This window comes from Bicyclus anynana, chromosome 2 (assembly GCF_947172395.1).
Source record: "Bicyclus anynana chromosome 2, ilBicAnyn1.1, whole genome shotgun sequence".
Classification (NCBI taxonomy): Eukaryota; Metazoa; Arthropoda; class Insecta; order Lepidoptera; family Nymphalidae; genus Bicyclus; species Bicyclus anynana.
Window position 1 is genome coordinate 5,833,996 of NC_069084.1, and position 18,522 is coordinate 5,852,517.

An 18,522-nucleotide genomic window follows, 5' to 3' on the forward strand; every position below is an offset into this window, starting at 1 on the left:
AGTCTTTTGGTCATTGCACCACTCACAAAAGGCTGGACCAATTTTGCTGAGGGTAGGGATAGGATAGGGGTAGGGAAGGGGTAGGATAGAGGTAGGGTAGGGGTGTTTTAGGGAAAGTGTAGGGTAGGGTAGGGTACGGTTTAGGTAGGGGTAGTGTAGGGTAGGGGCAAGGTAGAGGTAGGGGAGGATATGGAACGTATAGGGTAGGGGAGGAGTAGGATAGGGGTAGGGTAGGGTAAGGTAGGGTAGGGGTAGGGTACGGTAGGGTTAGGGTAGGGGTAGGGTAGGGGTAGGGTAGGGGTAGGGTAGGGGTTGATTATTGGTAGGGTAGGATAGGGTATGGATAGGTTACGGGTAGGGTTAGTTTAGGAATAAGGAGGGGGGAGGGTAGGGTTAGCGTTAGCAGTAGGGTAGGAGTAAGGTAGGTGTAGGGTAGGGTAGGGTTGGGTAGTTTTACGAGCAGGGTAAGGTAGAGGTAGAAAAGGTTATCTAAATTTTTACGCGGACGAAGTCGCGGGCGTCCGCTAGTTATGTATAAGTAAAAGGACCTAGACATATACAAAAAATAATAATTGGCATGATTTCCATTTGATTATTGCAATAACGTAATATTCTTAATTAATGCTATTTAGCGTTTTATGTTCACCTGTATCTATCCTTTGATAATATTATAAATGCAAAATTAAGTCCGTCCGTCTGTCTTTTACCTTTTCACGGCTATACAACTGAACCGGTTTGGATGGAATTGGATATAGAGATAAATTAGACCTTAGAGTAGAAAATAGGCTACATTTTATCCTGGAAATATGGTTTTCACCAGCAGCGTGAACAAAATTAAAGATTTTTTTTTCAAAATCAAAAAATTGAAAATTAAAAAATTCTTCTAATACCTTTCTGAAAGAACCACGGGAAAGAACTGTCTTTAAATCCTAAAAGTTCATGATTTAATCGGCTTTAGATAATGCATCACTGTGTTGTAATTAGAAGGTAACACATACATTGTTATTTGTTAAAAGATTTCATTATTCTGTTTTTTGTCTGTCCTAGTATTTAATTTTCATAAAAATCAGTTCAGTAATTTTGTGACATAATTGACAACGAAATGGCCTTCATATTATTATTCTTATCATAACAAATTTCAGAAAACTTACAACGAACACCAAAACTTAAAACCATTCGATTTAAGAGATCTTAACCACAGAAAAGTTAGTTTCTTGAAATTTTCCCATTGATTGTTAACTACGCCTCAATGAACACAAGTGCATTATTCTCAGCCTTGATATAAAAAGTAGTGTAGACTTTTCCTGCTAGTTACCGTACCATTCGTTTGGACGCTTTCAACGTCGGAACACGGTGATTTAAGTGCAGCTATTAAATCTAAGTACTAAAAACTGTGTGGATAGAACTGAAGGAATCTTAATCATGATTTTATGATAATAATTAAATTAGTGAAATAAAAGTTAAGTGATTATAATGGCTACCACGTGGACGCCACCGGAACTAAGTGAAATTTGTTACGAACAACATGCACCGCTATCACAATGTTCTCCCATGGGTGTTATGTTTCTAGCCCTAGTGACACGTCTTTTTGGTGGCGTCTCCTACAGCGTACCATACTCGAAAACAAATCCATATGATATATACAATGATAGATTATTAAATCCTGGATTATATTCATCAGATGTTTCAGGATCTGATTATGATTTCCCTATCGGTTTGTTTAAGCCCAACTTTGATATTAGATCACCGTATAGCCAACATCATATAGCACCACCACGCAGCAAAAGTGGTTATCATATTAATATCGTCAGTTATCATCCACCGCCACCATACACTCATTATGATTCCAAATTCGAATCCCACGAACCCATAAGAAAGTTCGATTTCCTTGAAAATAATTTCGGAGATTTGGGCTTAGAAGAGACTAAAGCCGTGCCAACTGTAGTAACAAAAAGCGAGAAAAAGAAAAAATCAAGGCGTAAGCGAGAAACTGCGGAATATGACTTCATCATTGTCGGCGCTGGTTCAGCCGGATGCGTTATTGCTAACCGATTATCAGAAGTTAAGAAATGGAAGGTGAGTTCCCAAAGTATTCATTCTGTTATTACAAAAACTTGAATAAAAAGTCTATTTGTTACATTTTCACACCTAAGCCACTGATTCCATAATAGTGATATACGAGTAGATAATGATAGATGACATTGAATAGATTAATTACCTTCTATAGCAAGTCACACTTTTAGGTAACATTATGAACTAGAGGGAAATTGGTATAGAGTTGGTACCAGAAATTTCTCAAGTTCAAAATATGAAATATGTATTATATTATGTAGTATATTAGGTATACCAAAGAGTATGCTTTTGATAATATAATCAATAAAGAAAGCCACAGAAGCTAATAGACTTCGCTTCTTTACCTCAATAACGTGGTAATTATACACCGTGGTAATAAAACACAATTTCACAGGAGGACCTGTTTTTAACTTTCAGATAATTTTCGTGTCAAAACTAATGTATTTTTCAAGTATCTTTAAAGTGTAATCTTAAATTTGCTTGAAAAACACATTAGTTTTGACACGAAAATTTAGAAGCCTCCTGTGAAATTGTGTTTTTTGAGATGTGATGTGAACGAAGATGCGAAATATTCAATTCTTCGTCTCGCACTAGGTAGAGTTATCACTATTTGCGATGGGATAATTTTCCACTTTTGTCGGATAAAAAAATTGATTTTCTTTTCGAATAAAATATTTTTAATTTTAACAATAAAATATTTTTTAATTTTTAGTATCATTACCTATCAGTTACCGAATAACACCGAATCAAAAAAAAAAAACTAAATTTTTATCCTTATACGAGCTGTACCTCGTGGTTTCACCCACATATATCCTGTGGAAATATCGAAATAACCTAAAGCTTTACATATTATACCATACTATTAAAATATAAAACGTAGGTTTATCTCTACGTAAAATTTAATCTAGATCAATTCAAATATCGTGAATGAGAAACAAACATCCATAAAAATATAGTTATTAAGTTTAGTAATATTCCGAATTTACTTCGAAAACTTTCTTAAATAAAAAACGTGTAAAAGAAAAGTTAATTTTTATCGTTAGTAAGTTAAATTTTTAAGTAATTTTCAAGTTATGGCGTATTCAATAAAAATAGGGATTAATTTTTATATTAACTAGCGGACGTTTGCCGTTGTTTTTTGTTTAACTACGTCCGTGAGAAAGTCTAACTTGTCATTGTACAAGTATCTAAAAAGTTTCTTGAAGATCTATAAATATTCCACATGCATTGTTTTGTTACAATTAACTCGAAGGTATTAGGCACGTTTTTAATGAAAGCCCCGTGGTGGCTAAAATTTTTCCGACACTTCCAACAATTATCATCATGCTTCATACTTCACATTCTTGACGTATTATTTACCTAAACCTATCTCATTAATTACTCAAATTATATTAATACTGGAATTTGCATGAAAATCCGTTCACCTTTAAGTTTGCGTATTGTTTTATAATATGTATTTACATATAGATGCATGAATATTGGTTTTTAGGGCATTGTTGTAAAAGTAGCCGTTTACTTTCAAATAACCTTGATTCAAACACAAAACTCAACTAGTAACACAGTATATTGACACTAAATATTTCAATTATTCTCGGCTCAAGGGCTGACAAATATTTGAGCTCAAACATTATATCTTTTTGTGGACTATGAAATTGAAATTTATTGTAACAACTTCATGAATGATGTTAAAACCAAGGGCTTCAGAGCTTGTTTTTCTAAGCTTTATCATAAAAAGTTTAATTTAATTTATGAAAACAATAACTAAAAAGAGCTGTGATACCCCTGTGGATATGATCTCAGTTTTTGATACAGAGGACATAGGTTTGAATCCGGTCCGGGACATTTACCACCAACTTTTCAGTTATGTGCCTTTTAAGAAATTAAATATCACGTGTCTCATATGGTTAAGAAAAAACATCGCTGAGAATTTTCTTAATTCTTTACATGTATGAAGTCTGCCAATCCGCATTGGGCCAGCGTGGTGGTAAGCCTAACCTCTCTCATTCATATGAGACGAGACTCGTGTTCAACAGTGAGCCGAATATGGGTTGTTAATGATAATGATAATACCTTGTCTAATGGATCAGGGTCGGATACAGAAGACAATAATCCTCAAAACGGCCAGCATTGTGACGAGGTGTCTCACTGTCAAATATTTGCTACTATTTTTTACATGATAACTAGTTTATTGTTTTTTTAAATAAATGACGAAAATAACAATGATATATAATATGTATTATATTTTTTAACTAGTGGATGCCCGCGACTTCGTCCGCGTGAAAAGTTTTTCACAAATCCTAAAAAGCATATATGTTAGTTCAGAGTAAAATCTATTTCCATTCTAAATTTCAGCCAAATCGGTTCAGTAGTAACGGCGATAAAGAGTAACAAATATTCATACAAACGTCCATACAAACATCCAAACAAACATCCACACAAAAATCCATACAAACTTTCGTGTTTATAATATATGTAGGATTAGTAGGAAGTATGATTTAACTTATATTGTTTTCTAGATACTTCTGCTAGAGGCTGGTCCTGAGCAACCAGATGTCACTATGGTGCCGTCGTTCGCGCCAACACTTAAAGGCTCTAACATAGATTGGAACTTTAGAACTCAACCAGAAGAATTAACGTGCCGATCTGCCAGAGGACAAAGTTGTTCATGGACAAGGTAAATATCATTACAAATAAATATATCTTGACCATAAAACTTGTTTTATAATTGAAAAAATATCACTATACTAACACAATATAATATAAATATTTTTTCAGCGGTAGAACCATGGGTGGTTCCAGTTCAGTGAACTATTTAGTGTACAGTCGAGGAAATCGACTCGATTACGATACCTGGGCTGGATTGGGCAACTATGGTTGGAGTTATAGTGAGGTACTTAATTTTACTAATAGATGCATTATTAATTAAACAAATTAATAAATATTTATACCTACATTTATAAGTGATTACTCGATGCACATTTACTTGATCTACACTTTTGTATTATTTTCAGGTGCTTCCGTACTTTAAAAAATCTGAAAACAACAGAGATGTAGAAGCTTCTGATAAACATTATCATGCAGTTGGTGGACCACTGAACGTTGAACGATATCCATATACTGATATAAACACTATAATGTTAGTGGACGCATTCAAAGAAAAAGGAATACCATTAAAAGATTTAACAGCGCCTGATAACTTGGGAACTGGTATATCCTTGTCTACCTCCAAAGATGGCAGAAGATGGTCCTCAAATGTTGCTTTTATTAAACCAATACGTGAACATCGACCAAATTTAGATATATTAGTGGAAGCACGTGCTACCAAAATAATAATAGATCCAGATACTAAAGTAGCTCATGGCATAACTTATTTTAAAAATGGAAAGTTTTATAGTGCATATGCGAGGAAAGAGGTAATTGTTAGCAGTGGCACAATCAATTCCCCAAAACTACTTATGCTTTCTGGTGTTGGTCCGAAAGAACATTTGGAGAGCTTACACATACCAGTGTTATCAGATTTACGGGTCGGTCATAATTTACAAGATCATGTCACTACGGATGCCCTTATTATAGCCCTCTCAAATAAAACCTCAACGGCCGTCAATAGCCAAGAACTATTAGATGAAGTTCAACTTTATGACAAACAAGAACCTAAGAAGGACGGACCACTATCCACTACTAGTACTTTAAACTCTATTGCATTCATTAAAACTAAATATGCTTATGAACCCGCCCCTGACATTCAATACCATTTTGATGCCAGAAATGTTAGAGAATTTTATTCAGATCCTACAACTTATGTAGCGTCATCTATTTTCCCTCTAGCATTCTATGATGGCCTGTCAGTGAGACCTCTTCTGCTTACACCCAAAAGCAGAGGATTAGTATTATTAAACGAAACTGACCCAATTTTCAGTAACCCGTTAATATTTCCGAGATTTTTTACAAATAAGCTAGATTTAGATGTACTGATTGAAGGAATGAGATATGTTACTGATTTAGAAGAAACTGAAGTATTTAAACATAATGGTGCTAGCTTTGTAAAAGAGCCTGTAAAAGGTTGTGAAGCATATCTTTGGGGAACATATGAATATTTCGCTTGTATACTTATTGAATATACCAGCACTATCTATCACCCAGTCGGTACATGTAAGATGGGACCATCGTGGGACAAAGAAGCGGTTATTGATCCCAGGTTGCGAGTATATGGTATCAAGAATCTTAGAGTGATAGATGCATCTGTTATGCCAACAATAATAAGAGGTAATACAAATGCACCAACAATGATGATTGCTGAAAAGGCAACAGATATGATAAAAGAAGATTGGTTATCACATAAATATTAACTTATTTCTACTTTATTCAAAGTTTTGTACATAAATTATTTGTAATTTAGTCATAAACAATTGCCATTAATTTTAGAGCTTCATAATGTAATAGTTAAAACAATTATACCTACTTACCAGCACTTAAAACTGTTATGAACTTTAATTGGATAGAGCTTAATTTCATTATGTATTCCAGTTTATAAAATAAATTAGCTTTAGAAAGGCAACTTAAGTTTATGAATAGAATAATAAAAGTCTTTCTCAAATTTAAATAAGCTGATTTGGAACAGATTTTCATTAAAGTATGTATTTAGATTAGTTAATTAAGTATAGAATAATGCACACTTTAGATATCGATTAATTAATTATTGTAATTTATTTTAATATCTAATGTTCTTTTTTTTTTTGTAAAATGTTAATAGTTATTCTTTAAACTGTGCAATATCTTATCCCACTACATGGCCAAGACTCTCTCCTGGTAGTGAGAGATATAGAGCATAGAACTACTATGCTTCTTGAACGCGAGTTGGGGGCTTGATAGTATTTGGTTTTTGTAACAATTAATATCAGATGTCAAAGACATTGACCGAAGGTGCTTTTCGAGGTAAGTGAACTACGAGTACATTTAAATTGTGATTGCTTCAAAGTTTCACTAATTTCTTATCTGGGAGTCGAACCCAGCACCTCGTGATCGTATCGTCTAACCACGTGACCAACGTGTCAGTTATACAATCTATATTTCAGCCATATTGATTAACACCAAGGTTTTAAACAAAAACCAACGGGTTAATATTATCAGCTGACTTGCCTACAAGATAAATGTTCATCGGGCCACTACAGATATTATGTTTATCAGAATAAAATATAAACATTCAATAAAATAAAGAAACTTAAATGTAAAGATGTCGACATTTTTGGAAATAATTATAAGTATTATAAGTTTAATTGTAATTTTAACTTTTATGAAGCCATCTCACAATTATCTGTTTTTAACTTTTATTTTATAATTTTGTAATTACTTTATATTCTTATATTAACAAACTATGTTATAATCAGAAAAATAATTAATAAACATGTTTTTCCCCGGTCTTTCATATTTACAAACTACTTGACTTGTAAAGTTAATACATATACATCCTACTAATATTATAAACGCGAAAGTTTGTATGGATGTTTGGATGTTTGTTACTCTTTAACGCCGCAAGTACTGAACCGATTTGGCTGAAATTTGGAATGGAAAGTCAAGAGCAAGAAAAATAGTGAAATCGTAATAATATATTCAATAATAAAATAAACCAAAAGTAGCACTGTGTGTGTGTAATTAGTAGAAAATAAGTTTTCCAATTGCGTAAATCGAACCCACGACCGCGTAGATCCGCGCAGGGTCACTTTCCACTGCGCTGCATGGCCGACAGATAATAATCTATACTAATATTATAAAACTGAATAGTTTGTTTGTTTGCTAAAAAAAACCTTCTGTAATTCACAAACAAAAAATCGCTCATGTCATGGCCCGCATTAGTCCCATCTGGTTCCTACACCGCCATTATCTTGCTTCATAAACTGAGACAGAAGCAATCTGAGCCGAGACTGGGTCCTCACAAAATCACCACCACAATGAGCATTTTTTCCTACTTTAATTGTGCCTTGAGAAACAAGAAATAAATCTTCAATCAATCTTTCTACACTAATTATGAAGAGGTAAGATTTGATTTTATAACTAACTTACTAACTAAACTGTATCTATCCCCGTATTCCCTCTGAAGCGGGAAATATGCCAGTGAAACCGCGGAACGTGTGGTAGTTAATGTTCCAAAATGTTGTTGTAAGCCGATCCAATTTTGGAATTCTCTGGCGCAGTCGTTCTAAAAGAGAGACACACACTTAGAATGAAAGGGGTTAGGTTTGAGTCCACCACGCTGACCCTGGTAGACTTCACACACGTAGAGAATTAAGAAAATTCTCAGATATGCAGGTTTCGATGTTTTTCCTTCACCGTTTTGGACACAGTCATGATATTTAATTTCTTAAAATGCACATAATTAAATATTTGGAGGCTCATGCCATGGAGAATCGAAGCCAGAGGTCATATCTACGGGGCTATCACGTAGAATAAGGAGTCTTCATCTTCATTACCAACCCATATTCGGCTTACTGCTGAGCTCGAGTCTACTCTCAGAATGAAAGGGGTTAGGACAATAGTCCACCACGATGGCCCAATGCGAATTGGCAGACTTCACACATGCAGAGAATTAATAAAATCTCTGTAAAATTTCCTCACGATGTTTTTCCTTGACCGTTTGAGGCACGTGATATTTAATTTCTTAAAATGCACATAACTGAAAAGTTGGAGGTGCATGACCTGGTCCGGATTTCAAGCTACGCCCTGCGAATCGAAGGCAGAGGTCATATCCACTATGCTATCACGGAATAAGCAGTAATGGTATGTAATATGTAAGCAAGTATGTATGAATGCACGTACTCGCCCGTTACAAACTGTTTAATTAACTGGGTTACAAAATCTCGCGCACTACAACTCCCAATGCACACAATTTATCATGCACAAAGAACGGCACATCCAGCTAGAGGTCATAGCCCCGTTATATTTTTAAAACGTGCTGAAATTTTCCCTCTCTACCTTTGCAGGTTTTTTCTGAAAATGTCATCTCTGAAGCAGTAAATCTTAGCGACTAACGAGATAAAATGAAACAATACGCGACGTCCGTGCACCTCTAATTGTGTACTCTTGTTAAAGTTTGTTACGGAACTAAAAACATTTCTAGAATTTCTAGAATATCTAGAATATCACATTTTATTATTTGATAAAATCGAATAGGTATGTAATTGGTTTACTCATCTATACTAATATTATAACGCTGAAGAGTTTGTTTTGTTTGAACGCGCTAATCTCAGGATCTACAGGTTCGATTTGAAATTTTTTTTCAGTGTTAGATAGCCCATTAATCCAGAAAGGCTATATATTATCCCCGTACTCCGGACGGGAACAAGAACCACGCGGGTAAAACCGCGCGACGTCAGCTAGTGTACTATATGTTTCACTAAAAACTCGTTGAATAACAACGAAGTTACTTTATTTCGTGAGAATCTGAATGTACTCGTATTGAAATACGATTAAACTACGAAAATTGATTGCGCTTTATTGCTGTTTTACAAAGCTTTATTGTCTTCAATATAAAATTAAAAATAAATTATGTTGACTTGACACAGACTCACATTCCCATACAACGCTTAGTAGTTTATATACCCCCATTCGCACGAGCGTTTTAACGGGCGTTAAAAAAGCGTTCAAATATCCATCATTATTATCAACTCAGGTCACTGCTAAGCTCGAGTCTCCTCTCAGAATGAGAGGGGTTTGGCCAATAGTCCACCACGCTGGTATAATGCGGATTGGCAGACTTCACACACGCAGAGAATTAAGAAAATTCTCTGGTATGCAAGGTTACCTCACGATGATTTTCCTTCACAACGCTTGGGACACGTGATATTTAATTTCTTAAAATGCACGTAACTGAAAAGTTGGAGGTGCATGCCCCGGGCCGAATTCTAACCCACACCCTCCGGAATCGGAGGCAGAGGCCATATCTACTGGGCTATCACGGCTCAAATATAGTATGAAGCTAAATGAAGGTCTATTTCCAACGCCCAAAATTGAAAATGCAACACAGCTCGAAAAGAAACGTCGCGTTTTTAAAACGCTGACGTGTGAACATAATATACCCAAGTATATGTTTACACGTCAAATAGAACAAATGCATTCTTGGAAATGCATTAATTGTTCTATTTGAACGTTTTTTTTAACATCCGTTAAAAAAGAGCTCCTCCGAATGGGGACTAATCCTTAAAATTGATTACCTGGTTTCGACTCCTGAATTGGGCTTCCCTTCCCTTTCTTCCAAGAAAGTAAACTTATCTCAGGAGCAGACTGAAGGTGACTCTGTGAGTAAGTTATGACATCGATCACGCATTATCATTGACATGTGATATTGACTCTTATAGACACAAGCTTTATCAAACGCTCGCAAACCCTCACTGAAGCAGCGTGGTAGGTTCAAGCTTCAAAACCCCTCAAAAAGTAGACCTAGGCCTTTAAATTTCCCTTCTAAATTGTTATAAATGACTACTAAACTCTTCCAGTACATTTATCGCTCCTCTGTCCACGGGATTTACTGATTTATCTGCCACAATGTCACGTGAAACGTTGAGCTGAAACACTAACACTGGTTAATGCGATTTAGAGTCCTCTACTTTTGTATTTTATCTTCCATGGACTTTTCTTTGACGCGACAAAGCCTTCCGAGCTGTAGTTTATTCAGATTCCTTTTATTGCTTTTGTTTTGGAATTTTGATGCACTTTTGATTCCCATTTCATATAAAATATGAAACGTGATGTTATTGTATCCAATTATAAAACCAGGAAATGTTTCTGTTTCAGAAGACAATTATTGTCTTTTGTCGAATTTTAGCACAGTTCGCAAAGCTCGCTCCAAGCAACCGTAGTCCGTAGTTACCTAATTCATACCTATAAATAAATATCTAATACCCAAATCCGTTTGGTCGCTCGTCCAAACGCGACCAAACGTCCAAATGGACGTCGTAAAGCGACCAAACGGAGCGAGGTTTAACTCATCGGGGACGTTGTGCAATTGCTAGATCGGCGTTGGATAAGCTAAACAAAAATTATGGGAAGATAAAAGGATCATCAAAAAAAAACATACTCATCAATTTAAGAATCTCCTCCTTTTTGAAGTCGGTTAAAAGAAGGATAAGGTTCGATTTATGAGGTTTCTTGTATTTCAAATTTTTTCCGCGGAATTGAAACTGGGCCTTCAGATGTGATTTTGGAGGCTACTAAAAACTTCTGAAACAGCTTCAGAACCAATTTCAAATTCCATTCTAAAGAGCTTATTTTTAAGAATTGAGAAGTTCATCTCTATCTCTCCAGAAATGAGGCTGGATTGAACGTTTAGTATCGCAGGGGAAAAAAGGTCCAGAGGGAAGACAACTCGATTGAATAGTCGAGTAGCCTGCAATGCAATCAACCGCCAAAAGTGAAGAAACATGTAGAAACCATGACCGCTGTACCAAGAGTGCACGAGTAAGAAGGAGAATAGTGATATTTAAAGTGTGGTAGGAACTTTGTATAATTTTTTAACCTCTTGTAAATAATCTTGTAAGTATTAAATATAATATAATATAATAGGTAGTGAATGCACACTTGATGTTTAGGTAGCTGTACATGATATCAGTAATTTACAGTACTTACGTAAATGGACGTTCAACCATAATTACAGTGCAAAACCAATTACTAGGCTAAATAATGTTTCAACACATCTGCTAACCGATTAATGTTCATCATTTAAACATTGAAATATATTTGACATACGAGTAAAATAGTACATTATTGAAAACTAACGAAAAGCCGCGAGCTTCGCGAAGGGATTAATAATCCCAAGCAACTTTTTGATTAATTTGGTACAAAATAACTTGCAAGAATGACAAACAGAAAACAAAGAAAACTTACAAACGTATGATAGTATAGGTAGAGAGTATGAAGCTTTTTAATTCTAATTTTTCTCATCTTTTACTCCCCCTAGGCAAAGGGCTAGACGACGCTCTTGCACGCGAGCACATCTGAATTCTTACTTAGTTAGATTTGTTCAAAACTACAAGACCTCGATTTTTACTCTCTTACTCGTATTAGAGCTCCCGCAGACATGCAATTTTAAGTTGGCCGATTAAGTCACAGAGTACATACACTAATAAGTATCTTAATATTATACATTAGCCTGCACATCTTTTCCAAATAATTTGTTAAACGCCAATCTTATTAACAGCGCGATAATAGGGAGAAAGATAATAGAGGCGATTTCGAAACTGACACTGTCGAATTGTAACAGTGAATAGCGATACTTAAAGTAAATTCGCTTCCAATTATGCACAATTAAAAAGATGTCCAAAGGAGAAATCCAGTCTCTAAACAAACTCGGGCCTAAATTATATGAATGGTACAAAGCTGAAAATTGGCCATAAATTAGGACAATTAGGAGATCTCATGAGGTAAATTTTCAAAGAAATCTATATTTGCCAAATCAGTTCCATTACTGATTACATGTGGGCAATAATTAATATTCTTTTGATATAAAATTCGTTGCATTATCAGTGTCAAACTGACAGTTTTAATAAGGATTTGATATACTACACTAACTGGACATATTTAGTGAAAATCACAGATTAATCAATAATATACAGATATAGCCTTGATATAGCGTACAGAATAAGACGGTGTCGTACCCGTCACGGATACTAAATTCAAAAACGAATACGTTCTCTCGTCAGTACGATACGAAAAGTCGCATCAGTAATTTTCAATATTATTCAAGAAAAATGGCGTCATACGAAATAAGATAAAGTATTTTTTTATTGGTTATTATTAATTAAGTAAATATTAATTTACGTAATTGCTGTTAGTATTAAATTTTGAAGTACAAAATACGAAAATGTTTGAAAGGAGACGCCTTTTGTTTTTTTTTATGTGTTGCGCCGGCTTCAGCACGCAGTTTGTAAAGACTCTCTGGTTACTCTGTGGTCAAAATAGGAAAATATATAATGTCAACTAGAGAAATCTGTCAATTTGATAAACAGAACAATTGATATGAGTATTTGTGAGATCTCAGTCATTGATTGACTTTGACAATGACAGCCCGCGTTTGCAATGACAACTGACAATCAGTGAAATACGCATCAAAGAGTATAAATCACTGGAATATGCGGTTGCAAAGCTGGATCGGTTCTGAAAATAAATCTCTGTTGGCGAATATTATTTTGGCTAAGAATCTAATGGAGTTTCTATTCTATGTAGTAATAAAAGACTTTTACTACATTTTAGAGCCGTGATAGCCCAGTGGATATGACATCTGCCTCCGATTCCGGAGAGTGTGAGTTCAAATTCTGTCTGGAAGATACACCTCCCACGTTTCAGTTGTGGGCATTTTAAGAAATTAAATATCACGTGTCAAACGGTGAAGGAAAAACACCGTGAGGAAACCTACATACCAAAGAATTTTCTTAATACTCCGCGTATGTGAAGTCTGCCAATCCGCATTGGGCCAGCGTGGTGGACTAAGGCCTAACCCCTCTCATTCTGAGAGGAGATTCGAACTCAGCAGTGAGCCGAATATGGGTTGATTATGAATACATTTTTTATTTCTGTATTGTTCTGAAAAGTGGGACCAATTTCAAACATTTCCTTTACAAAAGGACACGATTGTTTTTTTTATGATTTTTTTATTTTTATATTTGCTGGAGCTTTAGTAAAGATACAAAATAAACCAGGTCAATGCAACACACAGTCACACTATCAGTAAGTTTTATATCTTCCACGGACTTGGACGCCCGAGACTAGTTTACTCGGATTCACTTTATTGTCTTTGTTCCAAATTTAGATGCGCTTCTGACAGTTCCACTGCAACAAAATCTTTTAAATAGAAAGCGAATATGTTTAATTTTTTAGGGATATAAGACAAAGACTTCTGAAACCAACCTTAATAAAATAATAAAACCTCAATAGTTCAACGGTAAGAGCGGTCGAACTCGTCGCCGAGGGGTGGTGGTTCGATCCCCGCCCCTTTGGACTATTGTCGTACCCATTCCTAATACAGTCTTTCCCGACTACTTGGAGAAGAATGGGAATAATGGTCATATTAAAAAAAAGATATGGCAAATATTCTTTAAAAAAACCTAGGAAGATTGCCAATAGTCCAAGATGGTAATATTAATGAGGGTTCAAAGCTAATTTGACGTAAAAATGGTTATTTTTAATTAATAAAGTAATAATTAACTTCAACGGCGAATTTAATGAAGCAATATGACTTAACTTAGTGACGGACGAAACTTAGGTATAACAGTTTCGTCTGTCACTAATCGTCACCCTGCTACTCAATAGCCCCTCAATAGCTCAAAGGTAAGAGTGGTTAGACTGATCACCGAGGGGACCGGACCCGACTAGTTGGAGGAGAATGAGAATATTGGTCATATTTAAAAAAAGAAAATTATATGGCAAATATATTTTTTTTTAAATACTATTAGTATTATGTACTTATCCATTATCTTATTAATAACTCACTGCAGAGCCAGGCATCTCTTTATATAACAACTTAATTTAAAGACCCTCTAAATGGGGTAAATACACCACCTCGCTGCTCTGATGAGGATGAATTTAGGTATTGGATGTTATTGACACTTCAATATTCTATGAGATGGCGTCTCTCTTCATGGTCGAATTCTTCATTGAAGGTCGTGTCGGCACTGCAGTAACTTCTATGCGTTGTTAACAAATCGCCTCCACACAGTCCGGTCCTCAGCTTTTCTAATGACTGTTGTTACAGGGAGTCCAGTGAGTGACTAACCTGGTCAGACCAGCGGGTAGGTGATCGGCCGCGCGGTCGTTTCCCTTCCACCTTGCCCACCACTATTACTTTATCCAGGTTATCGGAAAGGCGACGCGCTATATGGCCAAAGTAACTCAAAATCCTCTGGTAAGATACAGTTGAAAGTCTAGTGGAAATGCGAAGCAGTTTCAGTATCGAGATGTTTGTTCTTCTAGCGGTCCACGGTATACGAATCATCCTTCTCCAACACCACATCTCAAAGGCATCTATCTTCTTTCTGTCTGTGGCCCTTATCGTCCAGGCTTCGGCGCCATAAAGGAAAATTGAGAAGAATAAAGTTCTAACGAGTCTCTTCTTGGTGTTATTGGTTTGCTGCCTTGCTGGCTGCTTTGCCAAATTCTCACTATGAGATGGCGCCGCAATGAAGGCTTATTTTTTTGGCATTAATCAATTTATTAAATTGATTAATGCCTTCAATAACCCTTCATTGCGGCGCACACCCGGTTTAAATTAGCACGAAGAAAACTTCGGTCGCCCAGATTATTAACAAAAATATAGAGTGGGTTTACAGTAAGAATATGCAATAAAATATAATAAAATTGCTCTCTTTCCCTAACGAGGTGTTAGAGAAAAGAATTTAAGAAGAAAAGTTTCTGAGTTTAACTTATGTAAGAACTCCTAACTAAATTAAAATTCTTTCTCCAACTCGAAGGAATAAATGCCCAGGAGTTAGATACATTCGTACCTCATTTACAATTTACCCCGCATCTTTGTTCCGTACGTAAACTTTTATTTCGCCGGTTCAAATCTATCGCGCTAAACTTTTTGGTTATACTGAATTGGAAATAAAATTACCTCGTGCCGTTTGGTTTACTTTAGTACATAAATTGAGAGCAATGTGAATTGATTGTGACTAGCAAAAAAGTATAAATCCAGAAAATTATGAGATTTCATCCCTACTTCTGCCAATTGGCTGGGCATGGCCGATTTGCTCGAACTAAACTACCTCCTAGTCGCACGAGCGTTTTTTAACGGATGTTAAAAAACAACACAGCTCGAAAAAAGCGTCGCGTTTTTAAACGCTGACGTGTGAACATATACTTGGAAATGCATTTGTTCTATTTGAACGAATAGGGGCTAACTTTGCACCAACTTCAACGCGTCTCCATGCCAAACCTCTTTTGTTTATTATTTCTCTGCCATTGGTCATATTATCTTTGCCATTATTGCTCATTTCGTCCGACTTTCTGAAATGTACTTTTCTATTCTTTCGACTTTGTTTGTGTTTGTCTAATATTGCTTAAAGTTAAGTTTATCAAGCAAGTTTATCAAACACGTTTGATCGTTAACTAGCAACTCATTCGAAGATGAAGATTATGTCATTCTATCTACATAATATATGCATGCTTTATCTTATATTCGATACGATTATGAATACTTACATCTTATCTTCTATAATGATTTCAGAATTGCTTCTTTCCTCATAACTCCTTTTAATTTATTTTCCTCGCACTGCAAAATGATTTTACAGATCCCTAACTTTGGCACATTTCGCTTACTTCAGCAGTATCACGGTACAATAAAGCAAAATTATTATTATTAGCCAACTTTAACTGAACCAAACAAAGTTATGCAGCTCTAACGCTTACTTAGCTCAAGTCTGCAGATAAAGGCGGATGCAACTCCGATGTGAAATTCAAATGAGCTGCTCAGGTGCTCTAATTTCCTACATCCTTTTGTTATTCAAAATGGACTTCAATTCTTGAATAAATATTTTATTGTGGTACAATAAAATATGTGAATTTGTTATTTACTTTCAACTATTGTCACAATATTTATCAGAGACAATCTTGGGTCTTAATTTTTACCATCTTATAATGTTCACCACTTATTAAACTAATGTGTAGTACATACTATAATTAGGTACATTTAGAATACTGATCTTACAGACCAAGATTTGTGAAAGCGAACAGATGTTTTAAATTTTAGAAATAACAATATCTTTCAAAACACATTGGTGTTAAAGTATGTGAGTTACACTACTAAACAAATACATTAATAACAAAAATGTTTTATTTTCACATAAGATATATTAAGCGTTATTGGAGATTTTTGAAAAAATTGCAACAATTGAATTACCTATTAGCCTCTTTCTTATTTTTTCTATATAATACTTGTTCCTAAATATTGTATTATATAATAATAACCTGTGCACGGTAAAACCAACTGTGGTTTGTGTTGCACTATGGTTAGGGTTAATTTAAATGTGTTTTTTGTTGAATAATAAATAAATAAATAAATAAAAATAACTTGTTGAAAGAGATTGCAGAAAAGTACTGTACTTTAAGTAAATTTTGATTTTTTCTCAAGTTTAAGTTACAAGTTCCTCGATTACAGGTGCTATTAACATTCATTATTTATCTTATTGTAGAGGGGAGGCATCAGTGTTTTTATAAATAATTAATAATAATATTTGATGACTTGAACTCAGTTGTTTGTTAGACAGCGTAGACCGTCACGCTGCCAGTCGCGTTCTATATTCTTTTTAATTTTCAGCCAAATCGATTCAGTAATTGCGGCGTTAAAGAGTAACAAACCTCCAAACAAACATTTATACAAACTTTCGTGTATATAATATTAGTAGGATAGGATACAGTAGTATGCTGTATTAAAAGCTGCTTTTTTTATTTTTATATTCTTTACAAGATATCCCTTGCCTATACAATCTCACCTGATGGTAAGTCAAGATGGAAGCGGGCTAACTTGTTAGGAGGAGGATGAAAATCCACACCCTTTTCGGTTTCTACACGGCATCGTACCGGAATGCTAAATCGCTTGGCGGTAGGGTGGTAACTAGCTACGGCCGAAGCCTCCCACCAGCCAGACCTGGACCAATTAAGAAAATCTCAATCTGCCCAGCCGGGGATCGAACCCAGGACCTCCGTTTTGTAAATCCACCGCGCACAACTGCGCCACGGAGGCCGTAAATAAACGCTGTTATAGCAGTTTAACATAATACCTACAACTTATGATATACATTGTTATTTAAAGGATCTCGTAATAGAAATAATTGAAGCGTTCACGAAGACGCTCCAACTTAAAACGTTAAAGTTTTCGTTTGATACAAAACCGAGCAAAACAGACAAATTGTCTCCTCCGTTTATGGTAAAAGTTTTGCTGAATGCTGTAACGTGTATTTTGATGCTGTATTCGTAATTGCAATGTGCAACTTTGTGCATTAATGTACAAAATAATGAACGATGCATAATAATATTTTAAACAGTACAATGTAAGAATACCTATAAGTATGATACTAAATAGTTATTTTAAATATATCATCTTTTTTTCGGACAGTGGTCTGATATTCTAATGGTGTATATATTGTAAATCATGATTAATTATTTATTGTACTCATAAAATATTATTAATCATGAAATACTCGTACATGATTTATTTTTTATTTACGCTAACTAATTATGGTGTTAGACCATGAATCGTGTCCCCAGTCGCCACTTTTTTTTATTATTTAAAAGTTAGACCTTGATCCCTGAGCAGCGGCTGAGCCGATTGAGGTTTTCTTAATTGGTCTAGGTCTGGCTGGTGGGAAGCTTCGGCCGTAGCTAGTTACCACCCTACCGGCAAAGACGTACCGCCAAGCAATCTAGCGCTCCGATACGATGTCGTGTAGAAACCGAAATGAGTGTGGATTT

General features: G+C 35.3%; 1 protein-coding gene across 1 annotated transcript; it reads left to right on the top strand.

Annotated features, from left to right (window-relative positions):
* Window positions 1–1,303: 1,303 nt before the first annotated feature.
* Window positions 1,304–7,668, top strand: LOC112045374 (glucose dehydrogenase [FAD, quinone]). The gene is made up of 4 exons (XM_024081528.2): window positions 1,304–2,076; window positions 4,590–4,747; window positions 4,849–4,963; window positions 5,085–7,668. The coding sequence occupies exons 1-4, from the start codon at window positions 1,474–1,476 to the stop codon at window positions 6,417–6,419; spliced, it is 2,211 nt and encodes a 736-aa protein (XP_023937296.2). The 5' UTR covers window positions 1,304–1,473; the 3' UTR covers window positions 6,420–7,668.
* The last annotated feature ends 10,854 nt before the right edge of the window (window positions 7,669–18,522 follow it).